This window comes from Simochromis diagramma, unplaced genomic scaffold (genome assembly GCF_900408965.1).
Source record: "Simochromis diagramma unplaced genomic scaffold, fSimDia1.1 OVJJ01000097.1, whole genome shotgun sequence".
Taxonomy (NCBI): domain Eukaryota; kingdom Metazoa; phylum Chordata; class Actinopteri; order Cichliformes; family Cichlidae; genus Simochromis; species Simochromis diagramma.
Genome location: NW_024387319.1, coordinates 667,505 through 683,557, shown reverse-complemented (window position 1 = coordinate 683,557; position 16,053 = coordinate 667,505). Strand labels below are relative to the sequence as shown.

At 44.0% G+C, this 16,053-nt stretch overlaps 1 protein-coding gene across 1 annotated transcript; it reads right to left on the bottom strand.

The window, feature by feature from the left end:
- Nucleotides 1-8,335: 8,335 nt before the first annotated feature.
- On the bottom strand, nt 8,336-15,608 carry eif5a (eukaryotic translation initiation factor 5A). The gene is made up of 5 exons (XM_040005237.1): nt 15,587-15,608; nt 13,240-13,427; nt 11,152-11,256; nt 9,212-9,343; nt 8,336-8,741 (listed from the first exon to the last, which is right to left on the bottom strand). Exons 2-5 carry the CDS (start codon nt 13,405-13,407, stop codon nt 8,676-8,678), a joined length of 471 nt encoding a protein of 156 aa, XP_039861171.1. The 5' UTR covers nt 13,408-13,427; nt 15,587-15,608; the 3' UTR covers nt 8,336-8,675.
- Between the last annotated feature and the right edge of the window lie 445 nt (nt 15,609-16,053).

The window sequence follows — 16,053 nt, the reverse complement described above, 5'->3', positions numbered from 1 at the left end:
TATAATCATTTACATGCAAAACAAAGTTGTTAAAGCTTTTTCTTTTACAATCCTCATCTGTTCCTACATTTCAACTTCTCTGTTCAGTAACAGTAGGAAATATGAGAAACGTTACATTTTACAGTGAGTGTGCAGCCCAGGCTCTGAGGCGTGTTACAGAGGAGCAGGCGTCTGCAGGAAATCTCACAGTTCATGATGTGCTGGTTAGAAATGTGACATTACAACAAACCCTCCACACATGTACCCGAAATCAAAGCCTGCAACATTAGAAAGATACATATTTCCCATTACGTTCCTTAACATGCTCCAAATGTCCTCCCCCACTAAAGCCCTCTGTTACAAACACTCTGATTCGTTTACACGTCCCAAACGCTTGGTACACGTTACTCTGTGTGAAATGCATTCTGGGTCGATGATGTAAACCGATTGCACCCCAGAGATATTTTTAGCAGTTCTAGTGGTCAAAAAGTGTGTGTGTGTGTTTCAGGGGGGGGATCTCTCACACACACAACCTCTTTTTGGTTGTAATTTCCAGTAAAAGGAAACCAGTGAAGGGCATTAGTCCTCACTGCTGTGCTCGTCTCTCCTGATGCATTTTAGTCACCTTCCAGCATAAGAGACTTTCAGACGCTCTCTTATTCACGACGGGCCACCGCAGCAGGTAGCTCCACATGTTTGTTTTGTCAGGTTTTCATGTCAGATGCCCTTCATGACACAATCCCACAGGGCATCTGTGTCTCCTCCTGGGAGTGAGGAAGAGATAATATGTAAACCACAACACTGTCTGATAGGAAGTAGAAATGTCTTTAGAAAACGTGAAAGAGCCAGAAACATTAGATCCTCTCCTGCTGGGAAGTAAACCGTCTACTCTGAAAGTGAGCCAACAGTCAGGATCCCCACATGCAGGAAGCGCCGTGTGGTGGCCAGGAGAACCGTGTTTAGCCGTGTGAGCAGGAAACAGACGTAGATTTGAAAAAGAAAGGTGGTGTACATGATGGTGTTCTTCAGTATTACTCATAAACTGATTGATCCACACGCTGACCTCGGAGCAAACGGCCTCTTTGCTCATGTGACCATCTTTGATGAGCATTTTCTCCTCAGTGAGCTTCAGCTCCACAGATTAGGACCTGGGCAGCGGTGGCCTACATATGAAAGATCTGCAGTGCTTTTAATTTCAAATTTAAATTCTGGTTTTTAAATCTTAAATCTGTGCATGTCTGCAAAGTCAGGCTTCCTGCCTGTGTTTTTGGCTCCTCCCACCTCGTGTCTGCAGGTCTTCTTACATCCGAGTCGTCTTCTTGCCACGGCTGACCTATAAAGCTGTTTTATAAATAAACGTTACCTACTTACAGCCCATCTGATGGACTTGAGCCCCCGTGACTGCTGCTTGTGCAGTGCAGTGTTTGCACTGTGCGGGTTCGTGTGTTTGCAGGCAGAAGCTGCAGACATTCATCCATTTCTTCCAGCTCTCTCTGTTCAGACCCGCTCTCAGCCGCTCATCTGCTGTGTATCTGCTTAAACAATGTGCTGCAGGTTGCATACATATGGTTCCATCACCCAACACGAGTATTACTAAACTGAACCATAACAACTACTTTCCCTGCACCCATTTTACCAGAGCACGCCTGACGGGATCACCTCAGCTGTGAGCCAGGAGATCATGAACAGCCCATCGATGGTCGAGTTAGGACTACAGGAGTTGGTTTCAACTCACAGGGAAATCTTCCATGTGAAAGGCAGCGTCTTCTAGTTTATGACAACCTGCTCATTTAACATGTGCCATCACCAAACCCAACCCTAAACCCCTGAAACAAAGAATTAGGAGGTTAACACACTCCTGTAGTTCAGTTCATTGCAAATGTGCAACCTTTTAATCAGTTTATATTCCAGTTTTCTTATTATTTCACTGGACTCTGAATATGTTTACAGCCTGTTAGAAACACTGTTTTGGTCTGCGTGGATGCATTCATTAAAACAATGCAGGTGTTGATCTTCTTTTAATAACTCATCCATCTGGATGCTGTAAAGCCGTGATGGTAGGGGGCGTGGTCTGCAAGGCCTCACCTCAGCTAATCATAACTAAACTTCTCAACTGGTTTTTCACCGTTTTAGAGCATTTTTAATGCTGATATATAAGAAGTAATATGCTGTGGGTCTAAGCAGGTACTGGAAAATATATTTTCTTAAAAATAGTAATTACACTGTTGAAATAATGGATCCCGAGACCAGAAAACCCGTGCAGGTGGATGCATCCATCCTTCACATACAGTCTTAAATCTATAACCTCTTTAGGGCAGATCGCACCATTATTCGCCTGCTAGGTCCGGCGTTTTGTGCATGTCCAACTTCAAAGAGACTCCAGGACAGGACCAGGACACACTGGGGTCTCAGCTGGCTCGGGAACACCTCAGCGACCCACTAGAAGAGCAGGAGGAGGTGGAGAGGAACCCAGAGCCAGACGGGTCAGGAAATGGATGACTCGGATGTCTTTGATCTGAAGAGTTTATCTATGGACTGCAGCAAGGAAAAACCGAGGACACACATTCCAACTCGTACACGTGAACACTTTCAGCTCGTCTTTATGCTAAAAGGAAAACAAGATTCATATTTTCACTGGTCGCAGGAGGTCAGTGTGCAGCTTCTGATCTAAGATAAGCTGTACTTCAGCTGTAAGAGAATGAAACCACCTGGAGTTTTCTGTTAAACTCAGTAAGAGTTGTGTATTCATGCATCAGTGAACAGCAGTTGCACATCCTTCCACCCAGAAGCAGCATCACTACAGAACACCAGGATCAGCACTGCTCAAAGGTAATGGTATGGTTCTTGCTGCTGTTCTACCTGTTGGGTGTGGCAGCCAATCAGAAGAAAGCACATTCAGGGAAGTTTGCAATTTGAGGTCAGTGACATAAGTACAGCTGAGTGTCTGCACAGAGACAGATTTCAGGGAGTTAAACTGCTGCTTCCCTTTAAAGGTGCAACAAATGCAAACCGTTGTAACACTGCTCACTCACATGCCTGATTAAAATGCAGCCAGAAGGGAAGATAAAATGAAGAAGTTCGTATTTTGTGTCTGAATTCTTCACACTGCTCAACATGTTTGAGTTTGTATCAACCGCAGCTTTAAAAACGTGTCTCCATCCTGTCAGGCAGGGAGTTTTAACAGTCGCGCAGCTCGTCACAGACGCCACTGCTAGGAAGCAGGGTTTGGGCTCGTCGAGGTAAACTAACGGTTAACCTCGGCTGCTCACTTTGCACCAGGATGCATCACTATGGTAACTAATGCTGCAGACCTAACCTGGTCTGGAACAGGTTATGCACCACAATAGAGATTAACCAGTACGACGGCATCACCTACAACCAGTTGTTAAGTCTTACTAACCAAAACTCTTAACACACACACACACACACACACACACACACACACACACACACACACACACACACTTTTATCTGCAGCAGCTGTAACCAGTGTTCCCTCTAATGTTTCATGTGTCTGAGCGAACACACAAACTCCCTGAGCGTCCCCTGGACCACTGTGAGCAGCAGCAGGCGTGTGCACTGTGGTCACGCCAGCATCCAAGTTACATGTTTATTAAAATAATCTAATTACAGCATTTAAGTTAGACTACTTTTAATTAACTGCTGTAGCCCACTTATAATGAGAAGAAATCTTGTTCATGACCTGTAGCATGTTAACACTATTGGAAGGAAAAATAACTTTAACTCCAATTTTGAAAACAGAACTTTCTTTCTTTTTTCTTGTTATAAAGCTCTGACTGTATTATGAGTCTGTGGTCTGGGAGAGAGTCTGTAACAGACCAATGTTGGGCAATTAATTACATAGTTACTTCTTCAAAAAAGTTACTGAGTTTTGCAAACAAAGTTTTTGCAGCTGTTTACCTAAAGATGCAGCCAAGGCGTTTTTTAAATAAACATTTCAAACTATTTACAGAACAATCAGCTGTTCTGCATCAAATCTGATGCCACACAAATTATTTGTGCCGCTCCAAAAATAATTTCTGTCCACTATGAGATGAAGGAGAACAACAGCCTGATACCTGCAGGCCTGACAGCAGCAGATGTGTCACTGCTGTAACACCTGTAACACTCAGCAGTCGCCTCATTGTTCTGACACACACAACAAAACTACTGACTACACTACACACCAACTACACACCAACTACACACTAACTACACACTAACTACACACTAACTACACAAGATTTGTGCTAAACGTCGCACATCTCTCACATCTCAAACACGGCGTCACCCCTAAAACTTCCCCCTCCCTAAACATTTAAATGCCATGTTGCCATATCATTTTTTGATTGGTCGACATGGTGCATTTTTCCACCAATAGGAAAGGGCGGGGTTTTGGTTTTCTTTTTGCTCACAGGCTTTCCAGCGTTTTCCTTATAAAACGACGTTTTTACAGTTTCTTCCTGTAATAAATATAAAAACAAACACTGCAGATATTTTATCATAACTCTGGTTTTACGTGGCCGATCAACACAATTTAAAAACTGGTATAAAGTCCACACTTTGTCCATCAGTTGGTCCGTCTGTCCTGCTCACATCTCCAATGGTTGTACACGTTGTCATTAACGTGGCTTCACTCCACATCAGCCGCTTTGCTAAAACACCGGTGTCGGCACATAAGGACGCTGTCATAGCCTGTCAGCGACGTTGATTAGCTGCGTATATACGAATGTGAATCGCATCATTGGCTGCACTATGGGATAATGTGGCATCATTCTGATCCCATACTGGAGCAGCCAGTCACTGACTCACACTGCAGAACAGAATTGTTAACATATTTACTTTAATTTCAATCCAGGTTAGATTTTTTTGTGCGCAGAGAGCGTGCCAGCAGTGCGCAATTGCGCACGCGCAGCTTAGAGGGAACGCTGGCTGTGACTAAACTTCATATTCAGTCAGCACTGATCAGATGCAGCAAAGTCTCTTTCATGTTTCATGCCCGGTCCGGCCCTGTCTGCTCCAGGAGAAACTGAACAGGATGGAGGTGGACCCCTGCCTGGTGGCTTGGATCTCCGACTACCTCACCGACAGACCACAGTACGTCAGGCTGAAGGACATCACGTCTGACACTGTGGTCAGCAGCACAGGAGCACCACAGGGAACTGTGCTGTCCCCTCTTCTCTTCACCCTGTACACCTCTGACTTCTGCTACAACTCTGAATTATGCCACATTCAGAAGTTTGCAGACGACACAGCCATCATGGGGTGTATCTGGGACGACCAGGAAGAGGAGTACAGGAGCCTGGTGAGGAACTTCGTCACATGGAGTCACACAAACCACCTGCAACTCAACACCTCAAAGACTAAGGACTTCGGGAGGTCCAGAGCAGGTCCACTGCCGGTTCAGATAGAGGGGGAGGAGGTGGAGGTGGTCAACACATACAAGTACCTCGGGCTGTGGGTGGACAACAAACTGGACTGGTCATGCAACACAGAGCACCTGTATAAAAAAGGCCAAAGCCGACTGTACTTCCTCAGGAGGCTGAGGTCTTTCAACATCTGCAGGAAGCTCCTGAGGATGTTTTACCAGTCAGTGGTTGCTGGAGTACTTTTCTATGCTGTGGTGTGCTGGGGGAGCAGCACAGCAAAGAAGGACTCATGCAGGCTGGAGAAACTGATCAGGAAGGCTGGCTCTGTGGTCGGCATGAAGCTGGACACTCTGGTGACAGTGGCAGAGAAAAGGACACTAAAGAAACTGCTGGACATTATGAACAATGCTGGGCATCCTCTGCACACGGCCATAAACAACCAGAAGAGTCTGTTCAGTGACAGGTTGCTTCTCCCCAAGACAAGAACCAACAGACTTAAAAACTCCTTTGTCCCACACGCCATCAGACTGTTTAACTCCTCTCTGGAGGGGAGAGGGAGGGGAAACAGGAGGACAAAGGAGGGGGGAACAACTAAGCTGTAGGTGCTTTTCTACACTGTGCAATATTTTGTTTTGTCTTTTTTTCTTATATTCGACTGTGCAATATACTCACTCAAATGTGCAATCCTATTTATCCATATTGTATATTCTGTATCTATATCTCATAGACACACACACACACACACACACACGGTGTACTTATGCTTATATCCTTACTCTCATTCCCCTTATCGTATCTGCAACATGCAACTTCTTCGGTGCTTTGCTACTGGAAACTGAATTTCCTGGAGGAACCCACCCGAGGGATTAATAAAGTTTCATCTAATCTAACGTGCTTATCAGTCTGATTAACTCTGGCGTAGCTTATTGACGAGTTTGGGGTAAGAAAAGCCAGACAACAAAAGATAACTCCGGTATTTCAAACTACTGTTGCTTCCGATCACTCGTCACATCTATAACAGGAGCCGTGAAGCAGAACATCCAGGATGTTTGAAAACGACCATTTTGTGGTGCTTTGCTGCTCCCTGATACGGCGCAGCTACACTACACCCTGCAGGAAAGTATCTTCCTCCAACTTCAGTAGGGTCATGGGATTTACTGCCGAGGATCTGCAGGCTTCCATAAACATCCCTGCTACTGTTTTCACTTCAACTCTTTCCCAAACATCGTTATAGAGAGACAGCTGCGATGTTTCAGACTGAATGAATCAGCTGGTGGAGAGAAAGGATTCTGCTGATGCACATTTGTCCAAGTTCAAAAAGAACAACAGTGCTCCATTGTAAATATGGTCAACTCACTGAATCTTACAGACAAGCCTTAAAAATAAGCCCCACCCACCTCCTGCTCAGTCAGTTCTGCTTACAACGGGCAGCCAATCAGGAATCAATTCATATTTGTTTACTCCCAGAGGCCTTCATGACCACACCCCTGCTTAATATCAGAAATACGTACCCAAGAGCCTCAGGAAGCAGTCTTCAGTTGGCTTCAGGGACCCAGCTGGACCTCGAGGGTCTGGAACAGCCTGCTGGATGGAAGGTGGAGGAGGATGGAGGCGCTCGTTTCCTTCAAGTCGCATCTTTAAATTCTTAGGACTTTTCAGAGTTTTTCTGCAACATTTCTCACTATAGTTTGATTCTGCTGCTCCTGTGAAGCCGTTTGTAAGCTGGATTTTGTGGAGCGCTGTATAAAAAGTACTACTGGGATTATCATAGAATAAAGCTGCCTCAATGAGGTCAAGTCACAGAGCTCCATCAGGGAAAGTTCCCAAAGCATTTCTCCGCAGTTGAACTCATTTTTCTCTGATTAAATCAAACAGAGCTTCATCTTAGCTCAGCATTAACTAAACCCACGAAGGAGAGTTTGTAGTTTCACAGAAGAGTACAACGGCACCAATAAAGAACACCACTTATTTTCATATCTGTGCGAGGTGATCATTTAGATTGACAGCAGTGATGAAAGGCGACTCTAGCAGGGTCCAGAAATAAAAACAAGGAGCTGGAATTGAGCCGTGAGCAGTGTTTAGTATTTTTAAGCATATAAATGACAAAATAAGGACTTTGAAATACATGAAAAGCAGCCCGCTCACCCACCTTTGAGACCATAATACTTGAGACAGAAAACCACACATCGGTTGCAGTTTTTCTCCATTTGTTTCATCGTTTTTATTTTGCCATCTCCAGTCAGGTGACAAAGGCCTCGAGTGAACAAAAAAAGTTTGCAACTCTACCACCCTCCCCAACCCGATCGAGCCCCTCAAAAAAAGAAACACACACCTCACTGCAAACCGCCTCCCACATTTCGGAGGCCCACACTGCCACACACTCACGCCCTCTTAAAAACGAAACAACACTCCTCTTTTTTTGTATTTGGGGGATGGCCCCGATGGACGAGAGGTGCGAGTGCACGGGACCCTCACGCCCCCTCAAACTTCTACACAGACAAGAGACTGGCATCACGAGGGTTAATCACTGAAGTTTCTGTTCTTTTTCTTTTTTCTCTTTAAGGGAGGGGGGAAAGGGAGAAAAGAAATCTTGGTTTTAGAGCTTTGACATGCTGGGGTGGACCTCGAGTGCTCTTTACGTGCCGGCCACCACGATCCCCCGATCAGGGGAGGGGAAATAAAAATAAAAGGGACCTAGTCGCACTCAAAGGCCATGCTGGAAAGCGGTATGGCTGCTAGAGGGGCGACCTAATCCAGAATTCAGTATCTACAGGGGCAACCCTCCCTCCCTCCCACGGCTTTAACTCAAAACCAGCCCCTCCCCGACCCCTGATCCCCTTCCCTCTAAAAGGCTTTAAACCTGCTGTATTCAATCTAAAGAATATAAAAAAATAATCATACAAAAGCTGAATCCCGCTGTTATTTCAACATTCAGGAATGTGAGTGGCAAAACCAACACGTCTGAAGGCAAACAGAATACGCAGGAATTGAGCGACTGATCGTGGTTGTTTTTGTTTTGAAGTCGTTTTATATAAAGTTGCCAAACAAAACCTCAGTGATCAGGCAGAGGACCACGCAGCGAGCTGCGGCGGAACAATCCCAACAGCAAATGGAAAGGAGAAACCAAAAGGAGGAGGAGCAAGGGGGGGGGGGGGGGAGAAATAAAAGATCAATGAGAGAGAGAGAGAGAGAGAGAGAGCGAGAGATCACAACAGAATGATTGAGGTTGTCTGTGAAGGCCGACGCTTTGGTGACAGAACCAATGAGAATGCAAGAGACTGGTTGTGGGTGGTGCTTGTTGTCCGGGCAGCAAAGTCTATCAACTCCTTATTTGCTGGCCAAGACCTTGGTAGCGACAGCACATTCCTCCCCCATGGCAGCAATCACGGTGACCTGCGGAGAGCGCACAGACACACAAACAACGTGTTCAAGTCAATCATCTGAAACGTTACACGTGCAGCTCTCGCCCTCCTCGCCATCTCCACCCTCTGCTCCCGGGTCAGGACTCCCAACCCCGAAGCCTCCAGCTACATGGAAGTTTGTCTGTGAAGCTTCTCAGTCATCCAGGTCATCCTAGTCTAGAAGCTTCTTCCGTTGTGAACTGAAGAAGCTTCTCGGATGAGAGGTGGAACGTCTTCAAGCGACTCAAAGTCCAGACACTTTTCTTTCCAAGACTACACGGAAGTTTAATCAATTTATGACCCAAAAACAAGGTTGTTTTTTTAATACTGATGACAAACTGTTTCACAGCCCAGGAATTAGCCAACACCATTGTGCTTTAGACAGATTCACCGCTGTGACAGCTAAAACGGGGCTTCAGGTCGGGCTGACAAATATGAATTATATGAAAAGACTAAACTCACCATGAATTCTTCACCCGCCTCGAACTTTGACTCGATTTCCTTGCCGACTTCATTGTCGGGGACGCGCAGGTCCTCTCTGATGTCGCCGTTGTCGCTCATCAGGGACATATAGTTCTCATTGATGTTAACCAACTGCAGAAAAACAAAAAGACTTCACTGATCACATCTGCACAGACCTCAAGCTGGTCACAATAAAAACTTGTGATCCACATTCTCCAGTCTGTCCACAGTTTAAAGTTTCTGAGTCCCAAATGAAGCTATTCCAGCTGTATAGCACCAGAGTCACTCCCTGCACATGTATCACAAAGGAAAACTACCCACAACGTAATAAACATTTTAATGTAGCGACTTTCAGCACAACTTTAATGTTAGTTTGGTTTTTTTCAGCCAGAAAACGATGCGAAGTCAATTTCTAGCCATGTCTGAATCTCAGAAATCTGTCAACTCTAATTAGCCTTTTATTTATTCAAGTGCTCATCAAATTTTCCAGGACTGTGGGAAATATGACCTGTTTAAAAAAAGAAAAAAACAAAAACGAGTTTTGTTAACAATGAAATTATAGCAAGCCTCCATCCTGACACTAAATGTCGTGGATGGTCGCGTGTAATCACCTCTGAGACCAGGAAACCCCAGCAGTGCCCAAAAATCCTTACTGAGAGGATTTGGCCATTTTCAAGCCACAGATGAAGGAAAGTTAAACTAGAGATTTTCTTTAATGATGAAAGTTATTAATGTGAAGCGTACAGGAGACAGAACCTTTACTTTTTATTTAGGTTAACCACCTAACCAGCTGTGCTCAGTTTGGTTTTGGTGTCATATGCAAAAGTATCACAGCTAACCAAGCCCACAGCACAAAGTAAAGACCGGCCTTCACTGAAAACTAGAGTGAAAATAAAACCAAGTCCATCCTGATACAGACAACTGTAGAATGAAGCCGACGAACACTTAAACGATCGCGTGTTTGTTTCTGACACAACTTTACGTGAGCAGACTGCAGCTGAGCCTCAGCACCTCTCACACTTTAAGACACAGAGTGAAAACACACCTGTACACACATCTGCAGTCAGTCACCTGGAGCATAAATGCTAATATACACCATCAGATTAAAGCAGCTGTGGTAGCACATCTGTAACACATCTGTAACATGACAGTTTAGCCGTTTGCTCTGCATGAGAAATGTATCCATGCAAAGTGCACTAATGTACATTAATTATTCGGACTCTTTGTGCCGTTTCCATAGAAACGTGTTCATTTGCAAACTCAGCATGTTTAGGTATTGGATGCTGGGCCGACTATCCCACAGCGTGATAAAAATGTAAAGGTAGTGAGCAAAAGAAGGACAGTACAGAAACTTTTACTGGCTCAGAAACACACAAGACCACAACCAGTTACACTTTATTTCAAATTCTATCTGCACTGTGGTAAAGACCTGGAACCAGCTGCGTACAGCAGCCAGAGGTTACTCAGGGTTCATCTCAGCTGCACCGCTTCACCGATGAACCCGACCTCTGAAACCCGAGTGGTCACATCTTTATTTTAGCAGATATCTGAGCCGTTCATGTAAAGACGCCCATTTCTTAAGCTACGTCTCATTTTCTCCAACATGAATGTTAGTAACTGGAGTATTTGCAGGCTTATTTAGCGTGAGTGGGATGAGTGAGTGGAAATGTTTCCTTCCATTCTAACATTAAAACATCCACAGGGACGATGAGGTTCAGCAGCACGTGTTCTGCTCTTATCCCAAACATTTCTCCGACTATAAAACAAACTTCAAGTCAGGTTTCTGGAGTGACTGATTCACACAACAGAAAGACGCCCTGTGAATATTTCCACCTGCTGACTCACTGTTGGGAGGCAACGACTGGGAACCCAAACACCAGATGACGTATCCGCTCAACCACCATGTAGCCTTTCTAACAGAGTCAGCTGACAGGAAGTACCTGATAGTCTATCCTCTTGATGGAGGGAACATCCATGTTGTGGGTGGAGGGGCACATATCTTCATACTTCTTGTTGGTGAAGATGTCGATGCCAACCAGGTTAACCTGAAGGGAAGATGAGGAATTCACAAGTGTTTAAACAAAGAAAACAGGAGCCACTGAAAGCAGCACAACAGCAACTGATCAACCTGCCAGTGTCCTGCACCAGCCCGGGGTCAAACTTCAATAAATGCCTAAACAGAAACCTTAGCCTACTGTCCGACGGCCTGCGTTACGGTTTCAGCTTAACCACACATTCTTTTTTATGAGGGGCTATTTTGGTTTACTTAAATCTGGATTCTCAAGTTACACCAATTCAAAATCTGCATGAAAAGTCATCGCTGGTCCCAAAAGTGTTCTTCCTTCCATCAGTCTGAAAGTTTGCACTTAACTAAAACATGCAATTAAATCTGCTGCTCCTGCAATCAGCTGCAAAATTTAACTTTTTTTTTTTAAACCCAAATTGAATGAGCAGAAATTTCAGATTTTTTTGCCTTCACTGAATTGATTCAAAGTGACATTAAATACGGTGCAGGCTACAGGTACCCAGCTTCATCACTACCAGCCTTTATTTGGCTCAATGAGATCTTCTGTTTCAGGTCTGCTTAGTTTTAACGTGCATTTCATGTCGAGTGATGCTTATTGTGCATTTTCACTGTGTCACTGCTCTATGCAACAATCGACTGTGCTGCCATCTATCTTTAGACTTTTAGAGTCACATCCTGATGGAAGTAAACGTTTAATTAGATTTAAGATCTGAATCTTTACAAGCTGAAATGGAACAGTCAATAAAACGTGACATAAAAAGGTCGTTCAATTTTGTCAGCTCTGGATTTTTCCTGCTAACACTTTGGCACAAAAACAGATTTTAGGTCATTGTCCGAAAGAAGAACAGACTGATTTAAAAACAGAACTTTTAAGAGTGAGGCTTAGTTTAATCTAGCATCCGAGGCCCAACCCCCGGGCCTCGGACCGGTCCCTGAGTCGTTTGATACCGGGCCGCGAGAGTTGAGGCTCAGGTGTGAAATGTAAGGTTTTCAGGGTTTTTATCGGTTTTCAGCGTTATTTTGTTATCGTTTGTATCGTTAACTCTGTTTTCCTGGGTCTTTTCCTGTGTGTAATGAATAAATCTTCTTTTTTTCGGTACCGGTACTAGTTTTATTTTGTTGCATTTATCTGCGACACCTTAAAGGCCGGTCCATGGTGCAAAAAAGGTTGGGGACGGCTGTTATAAGGCACAAAGTGATGAAAAATAAAAATTTCACACATTAAAATATCAGAGTTTGGTAAACCACAAAATCTTGGGAAATTCAGACAAATATCCACTGCAGCTTTACACTCTATTATTTTCAATTACTTAACACTTGTTTCAAATTTTGGATTTCTCCCTAAAGCTTCTGACAGGCAGATTTAAGTATTTAACCAGGTTTACAAAGCTGGGCTCTAGTTACTCTTTGCTGTAGTAAGTCTTTGCTGTAACTGAAACCTGGCTGCACAGAAGGCCGCTTCAGTCTGAAAAGCCCAGATAATTATTGGATTTCATTTTGTTAGTACTAAGATGGAGACTACCATCATGTTAATATAAATCAACCAATAAAAAGGTCAGAAGGCATCTTCAATGGGACTCAAATCTAAGGACTACATTTGTCCCATTTTGTGGTCGTGGAACACTAAACTGAAAAACTTCATTTTCCCCCATTTTTATCATGACGAGTCCCATGTGAGAGCAAAGTACACACAGGAACACTGTGAGTAAAGATAAGAAGGCCTTGCTTTAGTAAAGCAACACTTCATGCAGTTTGGATCAGACAGGTTTGAAACCTGAGAGTCCAGGCCGAGCCTCAGGTCTCTGCTCCAAAACTTTATGTTAAACTTTGCAGCTTACAGCAGTCCTCCACCTGAAAGCTCTCAGCCTGTCTGGTCTTTACTCTGCGCGTTGTCCTGTTTCATATTCACGGTCCCCCTTTTCTGTCCTGACCAATGCTCTTTACCATGCGGTATAAAATGATCTGAAATAAAAGAAGAGGACTAAACAGCTTCTGAGTTTACCTTAGCATGTCCGTGCTTGCCGGTCTTGGAGGTGGACATCTCCACAATTTTGCAGGGACGACCCTTCAGCACCACGTAGCCGTTCTTACGCAGAGCAGAGCACTGCATGGGGTAGGTGGCGGAGGCGCCAGACTCACCAGTCTGGAAATCGAGATCGGGATCTGCCATGGTGCGATGGGTCTGGGGCGCTGGTGGAGACAGTTACACATCACTTACCCCGAAATCAAGCACAGAAATTTATATCTACAGACTTCCACACTAAGCAGTCACAGGGTTAGGTTCTCGTGGAGAAAGACATGGCGTTAACATGACAGCGAGCAAAAATCAGAAGGTAACCTGACCTAGTCAAGTGTACGCTTGAAACAGATGACCACGTTCAATACACCTCTTACATCTGTCCAATAGCATCCTGATTTCAAAGCTTCTGATGTAAAGTGTTACGGGGAAAAACCCTGTAAAATGACCCAGTAATTATTCCACTTTCATACATTTGCCAAATTGTGGTTAAATTACAACAGTTTTGGCATCCCTGACCCTGGTCAAATATAATAGTTGTTCTGTACATAACAGAGGATTTAAAGTTTCGGCGTTGGTGTTTTCACAGTAGTTAATGAGGGGAAAACATGAATCTCATGACAGTCGTCAACAGCAGCCTGATGTAGATAGTCCTGTGAATTAAATGTTTGCAAAGCACTAAACTAACTCACCTTGACACCGATTACACTACCTTACTATTGACTGGTGTCATTTGGCACTATATGAATAAAATTGCAATGAAATATTTTTTAACTTATAAAAAACAAAAAAAAAAAAAAACAAAAAAAAAAAAACTTAGATCTCTGCAAATTTCTGGGCTTGTCAAAATTTGTAAGAGTTTAATGCTTGCTGGAAAAACATTGATTCTACTTCAACTCAGCTAAAGTTTAAGGACTTTCATGATATTTAAACATGCCTGATTGTGGCTTCGATTTTGACCCAATGTAAACCACAGCCCCCGACTGCTTCCCCATTTTTAAGGGGTTGAAACACTACCTTGGGCATACATTGATTAAAAACAAGCAATTCAATACAGCCTTGTTTAATATATTAACATTAACATCAAAGAAAAAGCAAATTAGGGGATTTTGCTGTAAACATTGCAATTTTTAAAAATTATGTGTAAAAAAAAAAAAAAAAAAAAAAAGTGTTTCTACTTTAATAAATCTGCTATGCTCGGCTGAGTTTTGAGCCACTTTAACAGTTTTCTTTCCTGCTTTGATTTAGACTACCGCAGCCTTTTCCTGGGCCCCACAGAGCTCTCTGCTACTTTTAGGTAGATATCGCGAGATTTCTATTGTAAAATAAATAAATAACTAAATGAATAAAGGTGCAGTCCTCTTGATCTGCTGGGAAATTAATTTGAGTGTGATCCGAGTTATACATTTTAAATATCCAATTTGAAAAAGAAAAAAACAAAACACTAAGCTCCGCCGAAACGTGGACGTCGCCACCCCGGCTCGACACGAGGCTGGACGGCTGCGCCACTTCTCAATCTGCCGCAGCAGTTTTATCGCAAATGTTAGCAAGCCCGGTGGACGCATGAAGTTCAAAGTCAAAATTCACTCGCAGCCACTTCTTCGCCCCATCGGTGCCACATAAATAAATTAAAGGTTAATCTTTTAATGATCAGAAGTTAAGCTGGCTCAGAGTTTACAAATGTAACATAGCGCTGTGAAGACAGCAGAGAATAGTGCATCAAACGCTAAAATTAGCACGTATTATTCTGGATGTTTTGGTTTATAACCATTTATTATAACGCTATCGGGACAGGATTTCGATGCCGCGAGATTTGCGGCTGGCCAACGTGCGCTGCTGTTTCACAAACACCAAGTCCCGTTATCCGAGCTAACGCGCTGCTAGCGGCGGCTAACCGAGCTAGCCGTCCATTCAGCTCGGTCCAAATAAAGGCGCGGATTAATCTCGGATCGACAGCGGACCGGGTACAAACCATCAGTCTGTTTTTTCCTGATCGGCCCGCCGGGTCGTCGGTTAACAGTGCGGATTTTAACCGCGAACCGAAGACAAGAGCGTTAGCGCGGAGAATGACAAGCAGCTTCCACGGAGCGCGCCGCCGAAGGCCGCATGTCCCTTTGATTCAGCATGCTAGCGCTAGTCGGAACATGGACACCCACACCCTACCCTGCCACCGACTACATCCACCGGGAAACCGACTAACTACTCCCTCGGCATCTCAAACCAGTACATGACTACTTTAATACCTCTGAAATCGTTAATGGGTCACCTAAAAACCGCTAAAGTTCACCGTTTATCCCCCCCAAGGCAGCAACACGCGCCATGCCACACTTACCTTCCAAGAAAAAGAGGACCTAAAGTGCGCATGCGCGGCCAACTTGACTGCAGCATCCGTAGAGGAAGAAAGGAGGGGAGGGGCGTTTATGTGTTCCGGTAGCAGCCTGGCAGAAAGGGATGCCAAGTCTGAGGCAAACATGGCAACCCGGGTGGATTACCACGGCCAAGAGAATACAAAAATACTACTTTTTAAAAAATCCTGGTAATGTACTTACACAATGGTATGGATTAGATTTAGGTTGGCTAATATTTTGTTAAACACGAGGTATTTATTTCTAATACTTAATATTGGGCATGAGGTCTTTTTATTACAACAAATGTGATGTACAGAGCTTTAGTAGGTACAGAGGGATAAAGTTGATGAGTCATACCATGACGATATGGGAGAGTTACTGAAGGTAGGTTAAGAAAAAAGGTAACGATCAGATCAGCAGAATAGCTTCATGCATGTCTGAGGGTGGTGCA